General features: G+C 40.5%; 1 protein-coding gene across 4 annotated transcripts in view; it reads right to left on the bottom strand.

The window, feature by feature from the left end:
- LOC108272703 (activin receptor type-2A) overlaps positions 1-19560 on the bottom strand; it is a 49830-nt gene that overhangs the window by 8665 nt on the left and 21605 nt on the right. For 3 of the 4 annotated variants that reach the window (XM_017481329.3, XM_017481330.3, XM_053684553.1), the window contains 4 exons: positions 13404-13611; positions 11294-11397; positions 8143-8297; positions 39-182 (listed from right to left, as the gene is read on the bottom strand). In XM_017481329.3, the coding sequence (XP_017336818.1) occupies positions 39-182; positions 8143-8297; positions 11294-11397; positions 13404-13611 (611 nt within the window). Of the gene's footprint in view, positions 1-38; positions 183-8142; positions 8298-11293; positions 11398-13403; positions 13612-17576; positions 18038-19560 lie in introns of those variants that run through there. The other variant, XM_053684552.1, reaches the window with a different exon arrangement.

Below are 19560 nucleotides of genomic sequence, written 5' to 3'. Positions count from 1 at the left end.
GGAATTATTAACACACACCCACACACTCTCTGTATTACCTGGATGGGGAAGATCTTCACAGCCACATGTTCGTTGAGCAGCTGTGCTTTCCACACGCAGCCAAAGCGCCCCCTGGCCTTGATCTCCAGTAACTGCAACGGCTTCTGGCCCAGGAGTGGAGAGGGAGGCGTCAACCCAGGGTCCTGCAGAAAGATCAGCAACCAATCAGCATTAATTGCTTGTATTTATTAAACCTAAATCTGATGCCAAATAGTACAAGCAGGTTTTATTCATCAACCTGCTTTTCGCATCAATCCACATACACACGTCATCCTATACATATATATGGTAAATTGGAGCATTTTGCATCCATTCACGTATTTATTCACGCTCAGTTTTCAGCCTTACATTCAAGACCTGGTGTCTAGCTGAAACTGAGGCATTAAATCTTCATATAACTGAAAATAATTAAACAATGTTTCTTTATATGGACAAAAATTAAGCTTTGACCTCCAGCTAAAAGCTTCAGTGACATGATGCTCAATTTTTCAACAGGATCAGTATATAAAAATAGTTTATATATCACTCAGCTGATAAATAATCAAGGAATTCAACATTTTTCAATTATTAATAATCAACGATGGGGTTTTGTGACTTTTAAAACAATTTTCCTGTAACAGCACACCTTGAAGGATTCAACTTCCGGAGTATGTTTTAAATCTAAAAGATTACCACGATATACGTTTTATCTGTTTATAGTTACATTTCATTTTGTGGACAATATACAATACATGTTACAGAAGATAATTAAAAAAAAACAAAAAAAAAAAAACAGCTTGTCATGTTAGAGAGAAATCACAAATGTAACAGACTATCTTAAAACGTAACATCATTTAAACTAAAACGTCCTGCTACAAAATGCTGACAATGGAGATGCCTTCCATAACTGTTAAACTGTCTTATTCAGGCAGAAAAAGACACTGGAACTCTGCTACGGGACAGTTAAGGGAGTATATAAATCAGTACCCCCTGCCTCGGTTAGGTTCTGCCAACCATAACGGTGTGCTTCTTCTCCCTACATATAAAACTGTCCTAAAGCGAGAAATAATCCAGAACAAGGAGGTTAAAATCTGGTCTGAAGAATCCACCGCTAATACTGATATCGCTACGGATCCTTCTGGGTCAAATCGTGAATTTGCCAGTGCTCTTAATACATTTTACCTGAGATTTGATCAGTTTGATTTTAAGAATGAAGTTGAGGGACTTGGACGTAAACTTAAAGATAGCCACCACTTCCCCATGGAGCACAGAGAAGTTAATAAATAAGAGCCCTTGTCCCGACAATATCTGTGGTAAACTACTGAAATCTTGTGCAAAGCAATTAAGTTCGATCTTCTATGATATTTTTAATAGGTCTCTATATCTACAACGTGTACCTAACCTGTGGAAGCAGGCCGTCATTGCCCCGGTTCCTAAAGGCAGTAGTCCTAAGGCTTTTAATGACATTAGGCCGGTTGCCCTCACTTCTTTTGTAATAAAAATTTTGAAAAGCATGTGAAGACAGAAACCGAGCAGACACTCGACCCTGTGAAATTTGCTTATAGGGCACACAGAGGAATTGAGGATGCTACAATCGCTCTACTTGTGCTAGATTGTTCTTTATTGACTTTTCCTCTGCCTTTAACACTATCCGACCCCACGTTTTAGCCATGAGGCTGACGGAGCATTTTGAGTTGAGTAGTAATCTGGTGGGTTGGATACTGGAAGTTCTGACAAACAGGACATAAAGGGTGAAAGTCAACGGCATTTTATCAGATTCATGAAGTTCTTCCGCTGGCTCAGCCGGCGGCTGTGTTCTCTCACCCTTACTTTATATTCTAGACACAAAAGTGTGCCAAAGTAAGCATAAGAATGGGACCATATTGAAATTCGCAGACGATACGGTCATTGTGAGTCTGCTACACGATAACGAGTCCAGCCACCGCCCAGTCACTGATGAGTTTGTCACTTGGTGCGACAAATCTCTCCTGGAGCTAAACATAACCAAAAACAAAAAGGATATGATCATACATTTTTAGAACACATCCTTCAATCTATGATAGTACGATCATTAAAGACCAGGCTGTGGATTGTGCAGAGAGCTACAGGTATCTTGGGACAGTCACAGACTCCAAATTGACCATTGAGAAGGACTGTGAGACAGTATGTAAAAAGGGACATCAGTGTCTGTTTTGTCTCGGGAAACCGTCCCGGTTTCATATTGATAAAACCATGATGACCCTCTTTTATCAGGTTTTTACTGAATCAGTCTAGTCATTCTCTCGTGTCGTGGTTTGATAATCTGTCTCTGAAAAACAGAAATTCTTTGAACCAATTTGTCAAGTGGGCTAGTAAGCTTATAGGTGAGTCTCAACCGATCAGGTCTTTACTCCACATAGCTGCAGTGTAAGGCGAGCTTTATTATTAAAGACTGTCTTCTTTGTTCATCCTTTACATATTGAATTTCAGCCTCTTCATTCCTGCTGCCGGTTTGTAGCCCCTAGGTGCAGAACAAAACAGTACAGGAATTCTTTTGTACCTGCAGCCATTGCACTACGAACTAAAAATAGTATGAGATGATGCGCTGTGTTATACACGGCACTTTTGAGGGTGTGTGTGTGTGTGTGGAGGCACTTTGTCATGACATTCTTAGAAGTCTCTATATTTTGACCCTTTTGATGTTATAACGGTACATGTTTTTTTAAAGTACGTTCTGTTTTATGAATTTGTCTGAACTATGGATTGCTGAATCTCCTGTCTGCACAACTAATTCACCCTCGGGAAATAACACAGAAACCTTGACCTTGAAATAAACGTCTCCTTACAGAAAACGCCACCGAATCGTATGATGCATGTTTCCGTTTTTCCAGGTTATTTGGAGGGTCTGCCATACAAGTCCCGGAGTGAGCTGTCGGTATGGAAACGACAAAGCATTAGATCGAGCTCATTACATAAACCAGAGATTTGCCTTGTAGCTGGAACTACAACACTGTGGTATGCAAGTACTTAAAACCTCAACAACATGAATTCTAACAAGACAAAGCGGCATAACAACTGCGCAAAGTTTCAGCCTCATCGTGACCACACCACAGACGCCCAGAACACCAAAGCTGTATCTTTTGTTCACTCAAAAAACAGCTATTTCCAGGACTATTCAACTCCCTACAGTACATTTAGCGACTGTTCCAAATAACATTGGAAACAGAAAGAAAAAGAACCGTTATGTCACTGCATAAATGTTTATTTTTCTAAAGAGACATTATTGGTGCTTTCCACCAAAGGTGATTGTATTACAAAAACCAACATATTACAGGGTGCATTATTGCGTATCTGTATACTTCTGTTCAGGTTAACAGCAGTGCTCTCACAGTGCACTGCGAGAAAGAAAGCAAAAAGAAAGAGTGAACAGATGAGCGGGAGAACGTGGAGCGAGTTTTGCTTCGACATTGACCAGGGTCATGAGGTCTGTAAACACACACACACACACACACGCGCGCGCACACACACGGCTAGATGCTTACGTTTTGACTTTTCTCTTTGCCTCTCAATAATTAAAGAGGCACAGAAAGCTGACAGTGGAGGTGAAAACGGTTCGATCTTCCTCCCACAGGAAAGCAGACGTCACCGTAAATAAAAGAAAACTTATTTAGGAGCACCCACGGCCTTTAAGATTTAAAATTCAAACAGTAAATCAAAGAGAAGCAGAACGCTTGTATAAGACAGCAATCACACCAGAGGCACAAAAGTTTCTATAACACTGTACTGAAAGAGAAACACCAGAGCAGTGGAGGATAAATCACTAACTCTGTCAGTTAGACAAGCTGACTGTATGTTCTGGCTGTCGGGGGGGGGGGTGCGACCCTCTGTAGTATGTAAGCGGTTCGGAAAATGGATGGATGGCTAGGAGACCAAGGGAGAAAACTGACTGTGCTTGCTGGGTGGGAGGGGCATATTCTCTCTTCCCTGTCTATCAAAGTGACACTAGCTAATGCAGCGAGGGCATGCCTGAGCATCAGCTGTGGCCGGAATTGAGGCGGGCTGTACCGGCAAGAATGTACAGTGCAGGGCAGTGTTCTGTTTGTCATTTCGGAACGAGTCCGAGAGATAGAGAGAGATAGTGAGACAGAGAGCTGATGGAGTCAACACAACACACACGCCTTCGAACTTGAACCTAGCAGGTGGCTTGGAGTGGCTTAGTATTTGTGGTTTTCATTTTATTTTGGGTAAAGTGAACAGCACTCGCTGAAAAATGCTTTTGGGTGATAGAAAGGAAAAGAAAAGGCGCACAAAAGTCAAAAGTAGCTAGTCTTTTGAGGTCTTCTTTCCCACACACAGGGTTCTACAATGAGTGTCTGCGAACTCATGCATGCGGAAGAAGGTCGATAGCTCCTTCGTCAGAGTGTTTGAAAGGATGTGACTGGTTGGCTTGGAGGAACCACATGCTAGCCTTCACCCTTCACGGTTGGTAGCTGTCATGTGATGGGAAGAGGAGGCACGTCAAACACAATGTGCTACAGTTATCACATGCGCAATCATTTCCCTTTATCCGAATTAACACAGTGAACTGACCAACTACTTTTTAGTCCAGTCAGTGAGGTTTCTGAGCAACAAAAACATGAGTCTAAGCAGCACACAGGAGCTCTGACCAGCTCGATGGGCAAGCCAACGAATACGTCATCATTTATCCACACGAGAGGTAGAAAATAATCTTTAAATGCGGCACACAGAAACTTTACGTTTCTCAGGATGCAATTTTCTGCATCTGCTCACACAATTACTAAGAGTTCTGAGTGAAGAGGAAGGCAGCATCAATATCAGAGCACCCGTCCATGCACATTCAACTGAAATTACACACACAAAAATGCTCTTGTACTTAAATTAGGGTTATGCATAGAAAGATCTGGCATGTACCATCAACACATGCAAACTGAGACCAGACTCTAAAGAAGAGGAAAGTAAATGTGAACAGGCCTGAACAGGGATAAATGAGAAGCAACTTTAATGATCCAACATAATGCTAAAATAAAAAGAAAATAAAAAAATAAATAAAAAAAAGAGAGACAATGAATTCATGAGTTAATTAAAACTCATCTTACCTCTATCATTATATGAAAGGCGTGCTAGCAGAAGAGAAGAAAAGGCAAAAGAAGGGAATTACTGCTTCCAGTGAAGAGAGGAAAGATTATAAAGATGAAAAGTGTATGAAAGAGTAAAAGATCCTTTTAATCTGATGTGTTAAATGCAATGAAGATAAACATGAACAACAACAATGTACAACAACAGAACAGAGGGGAATGAAGGAAAAACGGTGGACAGAGGAAGAGAAAGAGAGATTAATGTGTTAAGCCTGTTATATTTCTGCACCTGGGAATGTGTGGGTGACAATCACATACACACACAAACTCTGTGTGCGTGTGTGTGTGTGTGTGTGTGTGTGCGTGCGCAAAAGGCTGGCAGTGTTGCATGCACCAAAATGCATCAGAATAAACACAACATTACAGCTCAGAGAAGAAACCTAAAGCCAGCCGTTGTTTAAAAAAGTATAACGATTAAAAAAAAAAAAAAAAAGCTGCACCACAGCAGCAATAAGTTTTTCATTAGGTTTGGAGGAAATGTGGGGAAAACAGGGCAGATTAAACAAGTGAAATATTACGACTCAAGTCTTTGGGTGAAGACTCATGTCACTAAAGCAGGTCTTACCTGTAATCAGTCCGCACCGGATTTCGTTGAGTTTTTGTGATTATTGCGGACAAAATCGCTTGATTTTGTTGTAGCATTTAAAAAAAAAAAAAAAAAAATTGGCAAAATTGCAATTGCACGAAATTGTTTTGCACGGTGTTTCCCTGTGATCTTTGTTGGTAAATGAGGTGTACGTTTTAGCTGTACTCATGTTTGACGTAGAAAATCTGTGGTCATTTTGAAAAAAACTGCAAAATCCTGGAGGGACTGATTGAAGTGGCAGTAAAGTGTGAGGGTCTAGATCAGAGCAGACCGTGATCCAGATGCTGACCCAGCAAAGTATTTCAGCACTCTGAAACAAACGCTTGGAAAATACTGTAGTCGATCAATGTATGAAAAGAAAAAACCAAACAAACAAAACCTGTATGTAGTTCAGCATGATTTCTAAACATGACCCAGTGCAGCTTCTGTAGCAGATCCTCTGTTGCAGTTTATCCAATCAAAAACACATTCATGTAAATGATTTCACCCTGGGCAGCTCATAGCGACAGTGCTGGAGACATCAGTTCAGAAAAGGGAGAGTTTTCATAACATTTTTCATTTTTATTTACCCTCTCTGCTCTGATTTGCTGTGACATTATTGTGGATTTGGACAGAGACAAAAATGTTTATTCACCACAGGAATATTATTGTGGATGCACAATAATATTAATTTACTATTAATTATTACTATTAATAATTAATTACTATTCTTAACACAAATACAGATATTCAAATGAGGCATTGTTTTGGTAAACATTCTTGAAGTTAACGGTCAAATGACGTGTTTGTCGGTGTTTGCTATTTTTCCAAAATTTTACTGTACTTTAACAGCAAAGATATCCCTAGTTAAAATCAGGAGATTTTAATTCTTGTCATCTGTTACAGTGTCGAGACACTAACACACTTGTGCGCGCGCACACACACACACATATATACATTATATATATATACCAACATTCTTAAAACGTGATGGTATTTGTTTTTCTGCAGTAGCACTGGTACCGTTGGTAATGAAGGTATAGAGGTTGCAGTTCTTCCGGAACTGATGGAGGCAGCAAATACACGCAAGTGTTTTAGTCGGTCCACAAGTGGTAAAAAAGAACGCCTACAAGCACACAGGAAAAACTACAGAAGACGGCGACAAGTTTAGCTCTGCCAGGACTCGTTGAGAGGAAAGGTGTTAAGAGTCAAATATGGAAATACTTTGCATTTGAGGTGGATGACGACACGCATATAATTGATGCTGTGAAGCCGGTGTGCAACTGATGCTATCGTTCATTTCAAACAAAGTGAGGAAAGGCCTGTTTGAGGCAGCTGGCATTGTGGCCGTGAAACCAGATAACGTTATGCTCCATGTAATGTTAGCGTTAGCCTGTCATTTGTTAACGACGCTAACACATTACGATGTTATAAACTACCTCCTAATGGGCCACCATGCATCGCCATTCAGCCCGTGTCCTGTCAGCTAAATGTAGCCTAATGTCACTAATAATTATTCAAATGTTCATGCTTTTAATAAATCTTTTTGGCCTGCCACCATATCAGTGAATCTAAACTAATGCTTGCATTCAGAGTATAAGGGGGGTGGGTGGGGGTGTGTGTGTGTGTGTGTGTGTGTGTGTGTGTGCACGTGAGGACACTTAGGAGTGCACCTTAGCACTTGTAGCCTCCACTGTTTTAGTAGTCATTGTCAGACAGTGTTTGATAACTAAAATATCTTGTACTTTTGGTGGTATCGGTACCGATGACTAGATTTTTGGCATCGTGATATCCCTACACATAGAATTCAACACACTAAAACAAAAAACCGATAGAAAGAGATCGAGAAACTGAGACAGGCCATAAACCCAATGAGAGAGACAGAGAGGGGTAGAGAATGAATGAGAGAGAAATTGAAAGAAAGACAGAATGAGATGCAGAGAGAGAGAAAGAGAGAGTCAGACAGAGAGTGAGACTGAGAGACAGATGGAGAGAGAGAGATGGTGAAAATGAAACAATTGAAATTGAGAGAAAGAAAGATGAGATGGGGAGAGAGAGAGAGAGAGAGACCCTGACTCCACATAGAAATAATTTCACACATTGAAAATTAGACAAGGAGTCCAATTGCTGAACAGGTGCGTAAAGCTTTAACGAGTGGTGCTGGTGCCAATACTTATGACACAACTGCACCGATCTGAAAAAAATGTCACTACAGGTGTCTTGGTATCAGTCAACGTTCAACACCTCATGAACATCTCTGTTAATTATCTTCCCATTAACATGCAGCCTGTTCAGATTTTTCTTTTCGTTCACTCACACAGCAGTGATGTACTGAACGGCGTGTGTGTGTGTGTGTGTGTGTGTGTGTGTGTGTGTGTGTGTGTGTGTGTGTGTGTGTGTGTGTGTGCGTGTACAGAAGCTTACCTGTGTGGGGACGAGCACGGGCGGGTACGCCAGCTTGTGGTGGTGGTACATCCAGAAGGAGAAGAGCAGGATGGCAGCAATACCCATGATTGGCACCAGAGAGTAGAGCAGCGTGTTGAACAGCTCCGGCTTCGGCGTCAGCGGGTTCGACGTGGCTGCAGCACACAAACAACCGTGTTTGTTAACTCTTGGTTCACACCAGCTAGCTAGAAAGCCACATTTGAATTGAGATTTTGGCTTGAACGATTCCTCGCACCAACCCTAACTCTAATATATATATATATATATATATATATACACATACACACACGTCTACAAACAGTTACGTTCATGCGAATGAGATGACCCATGCATGGATGATTTTGCATAGTACAGCTCCCATGGCAACAAGACTTCGAGAATCTTCGTTGAAAAGCAGAAATTGGAAACATCGTAAGTCACATATTCTGCGACTTTGATTTGAATGTTTGTACCGAGACCTCGGCTACTTCGTCGGATTTGTCACTAATGTGCTGACGAATGCTGCTGGAAAGTGGCGAGTAAGAAAACATGCTCTTGCGCTTTTGTTTTTAGGAGCCAATAGGGAATCTTCATCGTTCTTGCTTATGTTTGAAATCTTTTCCCCAGTGCGAGTTTGCGGTATAGTGGACAGTTTTGTTGCTGTTGTGCTGACAGAAGCGCCTCGAGAAAAAAAAATGAAATAAATAAAAGTGAAAAATCGCTGCTGCGGTGAATACAGTGTGAGAGTATTAAAACAGATCCTGTTCTCTGACAGCGCTTCCTCATGCTCTGTGTGGATGAACAGAAGGTGACAGAGAAAGATCAGATCAGCAAATCCCCAGGTCACATGTTCCAAAACAAAAAGACAAAAACTAAAAGAATCTCCCACATGCCAGATGTGGCACAGAGGAAGTGCGGCGTTCAGTTAGCTAACGCTGCACCTGCTGTGGGCCATATCTCTGCCTGTTAAATAAGAAGGCTTAAACACTCTCTTTAATGTAATTGCCCTCCTGGGGTTGAGCCCTGAGAATACTAGTGCTGATCTAGGAGCTGTTCTATCCGTTCAGCTCCTAATGAACCGAATTACGTTACTAATGGAGGCAGATCCTGAATCAGCGCTTCCTCGGAAGTTTGCACTTAATCTCCTGTAGATATGTGAACGTGTGTAAAACAACGGTGCGTGCTGTTTTAGGAAAATAATCAACGACAGGATTGTCAACGTAAAGCAGAGTTACTGTTATGCGTCATGAAGGGTTTCTTTCGTTTGGATTTAAAATGATAAATCGATTATTTAAAAACGGCACTTTTTATCCATTTACAATTACTGTCCTGCAAAGTCCAGGAAATAAGTTTCCTTTCCTCACCAGCCTCTATGTTGGTGTGATGGTCAGGTGTCCATATACTTTTGGCCTCAGTGTATTACAACGAGAGCATTAATCTAAACCTGTGATTTGAATTACAGGTGGCGCTACTGTCAGAGCTGCTGTTATAGAAAATTAATCAACCCCTTCTGACCAATTAGGATCATGAAATGAAAGATGCAGGACAATAAGGGCAGCTTGAATGAAACAGACAACCTTCTGGCTCTGACGTCTGACTTCAAATCCTCACTCGGCCTGTACGCTGAGTCTTGATGCTTGCAGATGAACGATACAGAATAAATATAAAACGCTACCCTTAAAGCGACTGTCCGTTATCTCTACTAGAATGCCTGGGCGTTTATGATGGACCAATCGACAATGGTTGAAGAGCTTTGATTTTTATTTTTTTTTTGCAAACTGTTTTAAGGTTGTAGGTCTGCTCAAACACTTAAGAGTCGTCATTATACAGTACAAGAGCGGCCTCTAGAGGTGAAATAAAAACTATCACTGACCCATTTTGTTGTGTTATTTGAAGTGTTTTTTTTTTATTTCGCGTGTCTCTATAATTATTTGATATCTGAAGTGTTACATTTTGTTTCAGTTTAGAGGTAGATCTTTTATGTACGTACAGTACATTTTCATGGTACAGTCAATACTGTTTATTTTTGTAGTAAAGTTCAGAAGTATTTTACTTTGAGTGTTATGTTTTCATTCGGTATCAGTTTTTAAAAACTATTGGTCTATTAATTTGGGTAGTTATCGGTAAAATCCACTATCGGTCAAACTGTACCTGCATCAATATGACGAAACCAACAAAACATTTCTTCAAGTAAGGTTTTACACATGTTCCTCCATTATTCCAACTGCCTCGTTCAATTCTCCTGCTCATTTTTCTTTCACTCTTTTTGCCGTCATGCCTTTGTGTCTCCCTTTCTGCCATTTCTGAAACGTTTCATAAAAGTCCCAATTTTTATTGTTTTGTGGGCCCTTTCCCTGACTCCCAATAACTCTTTACATGGAAAACAAAGTTTTCCTTTTATTACCGGGACAACATCCATCGAAAGTTGTTAATTGTTAATTAGTTGTTAATTCAAAAGATACAAACACCACAAAGATTTTTGAGGATTGTTTTGAGTATTTCTATAATCACAAATAGTTTGTGGAAGAAATAAATACTTGAATGGGGATTGTAGCATGCTGAATTGGAGCTGCATTGCCGAAACTCTTTTTGAATTGAATACGATATGTTGTTCAGAAAAAGCAGAAACGATGGAAGCACGTATTGGTCATCTGGAGTGTATCCGTAGTCTGTGACGGTATGTTTGTGCTGTGTGTAGATGCTGAAGAAATATGCACTCAAAGCTAGCAGTAAATGTTAAACAAAAGGATGAAAGCTGCTCTGGCTGTTATGATTACGCTGTGCGTTAGGGAGAGGCTTACACACTCACTTTAATGTGATTGCCCTGCTGGGGTTGAGCCCTCAGAGTACAGCAATTGATTACATAATGTCTCCGCTCTCAAATCGGCAGAAACGCAGGCCGCTGCTACATTTACATGCTGCCACTTAGGACACTTTACAGTTTACCATCTCTGATAAAATCTGCTCGGCTTTTGTTTTGAGCTGGTGCTGGGAGAACTACAGGCTGTCCCAAAAGTCTCCTTACATACTTTACTGTTACCGACCAACGAGACTAGTCCCACTTCTTTTCTGTTCATTTCTATTATAGCTGTGTGTGTGTGTGTGTGTGTGTGTGTGTGTGTGTGTGTGTGTGTGTGTGTGTGTTACTTACTATGTATAATCTCGGGGCTGTAGTAAATCTTCTCGTTGCACATGTTGCCCTCACAGCAGCAGAAAAACACTTCAGGGCTGTCTTTCTTCTCCACACACTCGCTACTGCAGACACACACATACAAAACAAAGAAAGTGTTTGTTTTATAGCGTTTACATCTCCTGGCATTTCGTCCATTACCGGGCTCTCAAGTGTCAAAAAGGAGAAACTGTTTCTACATGCATATTAACACACACACACACACACACACACACACACACACACACACACACACACACACACACACACACACACACACACACACTTTCCCTCTCAAGCAGTTTGGGATCTTTCAGAACATGATCCTCCACATGAATCCCTCTTTCTCTTAGGCCACAAATTGCTTCGCAAACATCGCAACAGTAAACGATCAGTGACGGGTGCGCAGCTATCTGAGGTGATGAGGTAGAACACTACGCACTATTTAAAAAATAAATAAAATAAAAATCCCATAACCAAAGACTGAGCTCTTGTTCCACTTGCTGTATAAAGCAGGTGCAGTAGTGTGAATTTCCTGATGGGATAAACCTGACACTATGGGGATTACAGGTGGATTCACGGCTGTCAAATATCTTTACATTTTAAATTCTATTAAGCATTTGAATATTAACGAGCTAATAACTTTATCTTGCCGAATACAGAAATGTCATTAGCGGTAGAATGATGCTGTATGTACATATCGCAAAAAGCTATTTTCTTTTTATTTCTATGCACACACACACGGTACAACATATACGGTCTGATTAGATGTCGACCGATTGAGCGGTTTTGCCGATAAATTGGCACTGATAACGGATTACTAATAACTGAACGATTATGGGCAAAAATCCACACCAATCCAGGCTGAGAAAGGTCCGCTATCCTTATACACAGTACGAGAGCAGCCTCTAGAGGGGAAATAAAAACGATCACTGACTAATTTTGTTGTGTTATTTGAAGTGTTTTTTGCTTCAGTTTGGATGTCTCTATATTTATCTGTTGTGTTCCCTTTTGGTTCAGTTTTGGGGGGATATCTTTTATATACTTAAATATTTATTACTAATTAATATATATTAATATTTATTTCATTTAAAAAGTACACTACATTTTCATGGTATGGTCAGTACTGTTTATTTTTGTAATAAACCTGTTATGTTTTCAGTCGGTATCAACTGATAATATTACAGTGTAATCGGGGTGATTAATAGGTTATCGGCAGGTGCTGCCCAAACTAGTTAACGGTATCGGTCGAACTCTAGTTTTTATGAAGACACTTTCGGAAGAACATTGGTGTGGCGTAGTTTCAAAAACTGGTTTGATTACACCTTATTTAACGTGAACAAAATTTTTTTTTTGTAAATTATTGTATTAATTTACAATATATTTTATTTATTTAAAAATAAACACTGAAAGGGACGAAAAATAAAAATATGGATAGAAACTTAAACACAGCTTTTCACAAACCTAAAAGTAAAAAAAATAAAAATAATTACTATATATATATATATATATATATATATATATATATATATATATATATATATATATATATATATAACATATATATATGTTACACATATATAAAAAACAAACAGAAAATAGTAAAGTAATTCTATAACAATATAAAACACGATAAATATTTTAGATAATATTTATATAATTATGTACTACTTTTATATTTTACATTATTATGCATTACTTCTTCAAATGTGGTTTTTGATCTATCTATCTATCTATACATTATATATATATATATATATATATATATATATATATATATATATATATATATATATATACATATATACACACACACACCTACATATATGTATTTGTTATGTACATGCTACATATACTGCACGCACATTAAATAATGATTTCTGTAGAGAGATTCCAGTATGTGCCTCAGAATTACGTGCAGTTAATATCACTTTAAATATTTATATCTATTTAGAAAAAGGCTATAATGTTTTTAAAAAAAACCCTGACGTTAGGAAGTTCTCACAGACTTGCATTAGACAACACGTGATGGAAACACTGTATGGGAGATTGTTTGTAGAACTGGGTGTAAAAACGGCGAGGGTGTGTAGACCTGTCGTAGCAGTTGACGTCGTCGAGCCAGCAGCCCTGTTTGACGAGCTCGATGGTTCCCGAGCTGTTCTTCCACGTGGAGAAGCAGTGTCTGCGCTTGTCTTTCTCTCCAGCACATGGCTCGATTCCGCTGCGGTTTGTCCGGTCTTTCTCCCAGTTGGAGTTGAAGAATATGCACTCCCGCGTGTCCGATCGGCCCAGGATCGCTCCTGAATGACATGAGAGAAGAAGGAGAAATAGAGAAAGGTTAAGCGTCAAACGGAAAAAACTAAACGAAAAACCTTTCCCATCTATGAGTTGTTAAAATCATACGAGAGTAATTAGTTACTGCTAGCTGTGGCATGACGAACAGAGAACTGAGAACACAGCCACAACTACTGAACATACCAATAAAAGGACAAAAATTGTATTTATCAAGAGGAATAAAACACTTTGGCACCTGCTGTTACTGAAAAAGTATCAACTTCAGGGTAGTTACAGCACCTCCGCTCCATACCAGGTCACATCACACCACTGTTGCTGATTATTTTCCTATAACAACATGCCCCTGAGGGTTTTATTCACTATTTGTATATGATGTATATAGTTTTGGAGTCAACATGCCAGTTCTGCTTCCTTTTTCTCAGACATCAAATGGGTTTTCCCCAGGCAACTGAATATTTCAGTTCATCAATGAGGACGGGTTAATAACCAGCCGATCTTTTACTCTCAAACTAAGAGTTTTGACTGTTCCTCTAACTTTCGGCCTCCTTCTCTGTGTTTCTGACCTTCATAATTTTTCTATTTTTCTGTTGTTGTTGTTTACATCGTTTGTGGTCCTCGCGCCTATTCACACACTCGCACGGAGTCAGATTAAACACAATATTATTCACAAACATGAATCTCAGCTCTCCCCCTCTTTCTCTCTCACACACACACACACACAAAGCCATTAAGCGCAGTAATCTGTTCAGTTCATTTGCCTGAATGAATAACAGAGAGGTCAAATGCAGGCTGAACAAACAGAGCAAGCGGCAGCAACGGAAATGCTTCAATATCATCATCATCAATCTGCAGAGAGAATACGATAAGTCCAGCTCTGCATAAACATGCCTAGGGACACACCTCAGCAACACACACACTCCTCCCTCACTCACACACACTGTTGCACAACCACTGCATCTAAACCTGACAAACATAGTAGGTCTACTCACAACACCTATATTCTACATCCCTAACCCTAACCACCCCCTGCTTCTGGGTGAAAACAAAACTAAATCGTTCCTCTGTGTTATTGTTCACCTACAAAACTGAAACGAGTGTACGTGTAAAGATGTTCTTTGATTGCAAACGTGTTACAGCCTAGATAAGCCAGATAAGTCAGCAGATATCTTATTAGCACGCTGGAAGGTTTGCGTCCTCACTGACATGCTCAGGTTCATTTATCTGAACGTGCATCACTAACCCCGAGTGAGCGACAAAGCGGCACGCGACGTTCGTTTTCTACGTACGTGTCTGGCACAGAGCCACAATTTCAACCACAGTAGCAAGCAACACAGAGACAGTGCGTTATGCAAATTAGGTACGATCGGTTCAAATGATTCCTAAGGGACCGATCGTTTGGTACGACATTTCTTCACTCCCCTGCTCGCAATCTCACCTCCTACCTGCACATAATTCCCTTTTCCCCAGACAAAGCCAACAACTCAAGTGCTAGTGGTAAAGCTTGAACAAGTGGCAGCTCATTTGTTTTTATCCGCAAGCCATGAGCAACTATGTTTCCATCCGAGTATTTTTATGAGAATTTTGGGATATTGCATTAAAAAAAATAAATAAATAAGAAAAGAACAAACAAACACGCACGCTGGAGGGAAACACCAAATGCCAATAAAGTCTCAAAACGTGCATAAAAAACGTGCACACTCAATTCAGGTGGATGATTTTTTTTTTTAACACAATAACAAGACATGCATAAACTACTATGGAAACACGTTTACCGAATAAATTCCTCGATGCGCATCAAAAAAAAAAAAAAAGTCATGTGATCACGTGATTGGATAACTGACTCAGAAAAGGAAAAGTCGGAGAGTGACAGGTATATTTGGATAGACGACGAGGGCCGAACATTTTTAAACACAATTTTTGAAGAAAAAAAAAAAAGAAAGAAAGAAAGAAAGAAAGAAAAAGAGTGACTCCTCATGGAATTCATCAATGAAAGAAACAGATTTTCCAAGCGGTTCGAGCGAAGATGATGCTTAAAGCATACGAGAAACCTTGGGCTATTTTATTAAATAAATGAGCTATACATGTATATGAGATATACAACGGAAAAAAAAACAAAGCTTTTGATTTTATTCTCTTGAACACGTGGGATGGAAACGGTGCTTTATTTGCAAACATTTTTCGCGGTATTCCGATATTCCAAGTTACATTCGCAACGTGGATGGAAGACATAGCTGCATTGTGTGTTTTAAAATTCAGAACGCACTTCATTTAAAAACATCCGTTCTTTTGCTTCCTGTTTCGCAGAACGTGTTAAAACTACTTCAGTTTTCCCAATCACCACACTTTATTCAATCTGCACACTCGAATTTCATTTCCCTGAAAGGATTTAATCACGGAAATCATGTTTTATACGGAGTGAATTGAATTCGACACCATGAAGGAGCCTAAATCCCTCTGTAGTAGTGCCTTAATGCTGACAAAAGTCAGAAAGAGGACGGTTTATAACTCAATTAACGACAAGCTTTCATTTCCTGAGAACACCTCCAGTACAAACCCAACCCTCTACACAACTGTCACCAGAAACACCACCACAACCACAAGCATGAACAGAACGCTGCTTGCCTTTAAATCCAAGTGACAACCCCAAATCTAATCCGCTGGAATGAACAGAACGCCACAGCGCTGCACACCGTCGCACACGGCTGGAGCACGTGCTAGCGGTTAGCCACAGGCAGTCAGTGAGAGAAGCTCGTGTTCACCTGGACTCGTGCTCGGCTCTGCTCTTGGAGCGTGAAGCATGACATGCCGAGTGATAACACACAGGCATCACAAAAGACATCCGAGAAAGAAGCACTGAACAGCGAGCCACAGAATTTGTGGGTGACATGACGGAAATATCACATCACAACACTTTCAAGGTGCAAAATAGTCCATGTTTAACAGTCCAATTATTTAATCACGATATCAGTTTATCTATTGAAGACAAATACAACAGCAAACGATAGACAATTTCTTCCACCCCAGAAAACCATAGAAAACTAAAGAGCATTTGGGAATCTAGCTTTGCTTTAATAATTAAAAGCACTCGCTTTCGTTACACAAAGCCATTTAGAGATGCTCAGGAACATTGTGCTTCGATAACGCCACCAGAAAGCACACAAACCTTTTTTACATGCAGCTAAACTGGGTATTAGCCAGCAGACGACCTGCAGCAGAGTGCTCGGTGAAGCTGGAGAGTCGATTAAAGAGGACTCCACTCAATCTGACGCCACATCTTCTCTATACTGCTACGTCACAAATGCCTGTGCACGGCAATCAGCCATGAAGGAAACGTCGCCGAGGCTCGTCTATCTGAAACCGGTGAGTATTTATGAATTCAATCAAATATAGAACTGTTATTACATGACTGAACCTGATGATCATCTAGCTAAAATGGAGGAGGAGTGGTCTATGCTCGCTGGGAAGTTACATAAAAGGCACACAGGCCTTTTGCTGCTCACACTCAAACGCGCCGAGTGTAGCCGTAATGGAGTTGCCGGCGCTGATTAAGGATGTATTCATTACTGCCAGAGACTGCACGGATTATCTCTAGTTCATGAACTGGTCATTATCTGAATATAGTAGGACTGCTCAGGAATGTATGGCAGCGTGTCAAGAGGACAAACTTCACCGGGTTTGCAGCTAAAAGCGCAGCAAAGCTCCATTAAAGCGACGACAAAACCACCACTCTGGCTTTTCTGCAAACCCGCTTGTGGGATTGAAATACTTTAGAAAACACAATCCATCCTATTACGCCTTTAAAACAAGATTTTACACCACAGCGCTGTTGTATTGTCTATTCTGATTGGTCAGAAGGTGCTCATTCATTTTCTACAACAGCAGCTCTGACAGCAGTTCCAGCTACAAGGCGAATTAGAGCTTTATAGTCATGACCTCGTAGTGAGGCATAATTTCTGAAGTAACAACTTACACAGGGACCCCGTATGGTGGACTCTTCACTTTAATGATCCGTGATTTTCTATGCAGATGTTGCCTCACTGCCCGACTGCTGCGACTTGCCGTATTTAACTTTGTTGGAACGTGCGTATTAGTGACCCCCAGATATTAAACACTTCCCGAGTCACGAAAACGAGAAATGGATGCTTCTCTTATACGCTGTGATTGTTTTATTGTATTTTCAAACTGATGCTGGAACCTTAATTCACCACAAACTGTAATAAGAGTCAGCATCTCGTCTCTACTCCACCACCTGTTCAAGCCCTGGGACGCCATCTTGTGAATGGAGCTTGATCATATGACCGTGTGGCACAAAAATCCGGGTTCGAAGAAAATCAGACGCGATAGAAACTCGCTCTTCCGGTGGCCAGTTTATCGCTGTCCAGATTCTTTACTACACATAAAATCGTTCCTGTTGACCGTTTGCTGTGGTATAAAAGGAAAACACACAACAGTTACAGTAACTGTGCTGTACATCAGGCCTCCTGGCTGATGAATATCTTCCTGTAACATCAAACCCAGTCATGTTTTATTCCTTACTTAATGTCACCAGTTTATAGTCAGCATGGCAGATTAACCGAGTAAAACTACGGTCTTTGTTCGGCTACAACTCCCCTGTATTATAAAGCAAAACCAAAATCAAGAAGCAGCAGAAGCAGGCTCTGGCTCGTCCTCACTCTCGGCCGTTGTCTCCTTCATCTGGCTTGTGACACAGGAAACAGGATTAAGTGAAAGGGAAATGCTTTGACAAAACAAGGCTTGTTTCATTCACTCTCAGGGCACACCAGGCCTGAAGACGTGGACTCGAGCACGCTGACGGATGATGCATGTTTCAGCCACACCTGTGTACTTGGGACTCGTCATACCGTAAAGCGGGAAGAAAGTTGCCACACTTGTATTTTTCCTCCCGGTGTACACTCTGTTGGTGAGGAAGTGACACGTATAGGTGCTGTCAAAGCCTGGTGTTAAATATTTAAGATTGTGTCGTGCTTCTGTTGAAGAGCACAGTGTTGCATTTCCCTGAAGGAGAGAGAGTGTTGTGTGAAAGGCTGTCAAGCAACAAAAAAAAAAAAGAATACAGCGAGTGCATAATTCTCCTTCAGGTGTTACTGTTTTAACAAATGACACATTGTTACCATTGAAATGATCAAGCATTCTGTCATTCTTTTATTTAAAGAGCTGTCAGACAGAGAACTTTCCACTTCTTTGGTAAATTGCAATTGCAGATCTTCGCATCACGCCACCCAGCCCTTGATTATTTTCCTCTAAAAGAATGCCAGTAGATCATGTGGCTGTTTGCTAGACATGCAGAGGACGAAATTCTTCACGAATAAACCTAATGATCCCAGCAAACTCTGGGAACGCAGTGAAGTTACAGTGCTTCTTTGCACAAAGCAAGCTCCATGAAGACATGGTGTGTTAAGGTTGGAAGAATGTGGAAGAACTCGAGTGTCCTGACAGAGCCCTGACCCCCACTGAACAAGTTTGGGATGAACGGGAACACCGACTGCACCCCAGACCTCCTCACCAACATCAGTGCCTGACCTCACCAATGCTCTTGTAGCTGAACGAACACAAATCCCCACAACCACGCTCCAAAATCTAGTGGAAAGCCTTCCCGGAAGAGTGGAGCTTATTATGGGACGTTTTATGGGATTATGGGACGTTCAACAAGCATTTATGGGTGTAACTGTTGGGTGTCCACAAACCTTTGGCCATGTAGTGCATCTTAAAAATCTGAAAAACAGAGTTTTGTCCTAGGATTTGAGTGTGAAACAGGCTGAAGTGTCTAAACATCAAAACACCAATGTCAATCAAACATCAGTGTCTAAACATCAATGTGTAATGTGGGAGAACTGAATTGTGTGCCATTACAATCGAATCAGACGTTTATAATATTTGGGTATTCTGTACTTCACTTTTATGTGTCATGATGCACAAAAAGACGCAACATCATA

The sequence above is a fragment of the Ictalurus punctatus genome, chromosome 12, assembly GCF_001660625.3.
Source record: "Ictalurus punctatus breed USDA103 chromosome 12, Coco_2.0, whole genome shotgun sequence".
In the NCBI taxonomy this organism is placed as follows: Eukaryota; Metazoa; Chordata; class Actinopteri; order Siluriformes; family Ictaluridae; genus Ictalurus; species Ictalurus punctatus.
Note: the sequence above shows the minus strand (reverse complement) of the source record. Positions and strands in the feature narration are given on the sequence as shown.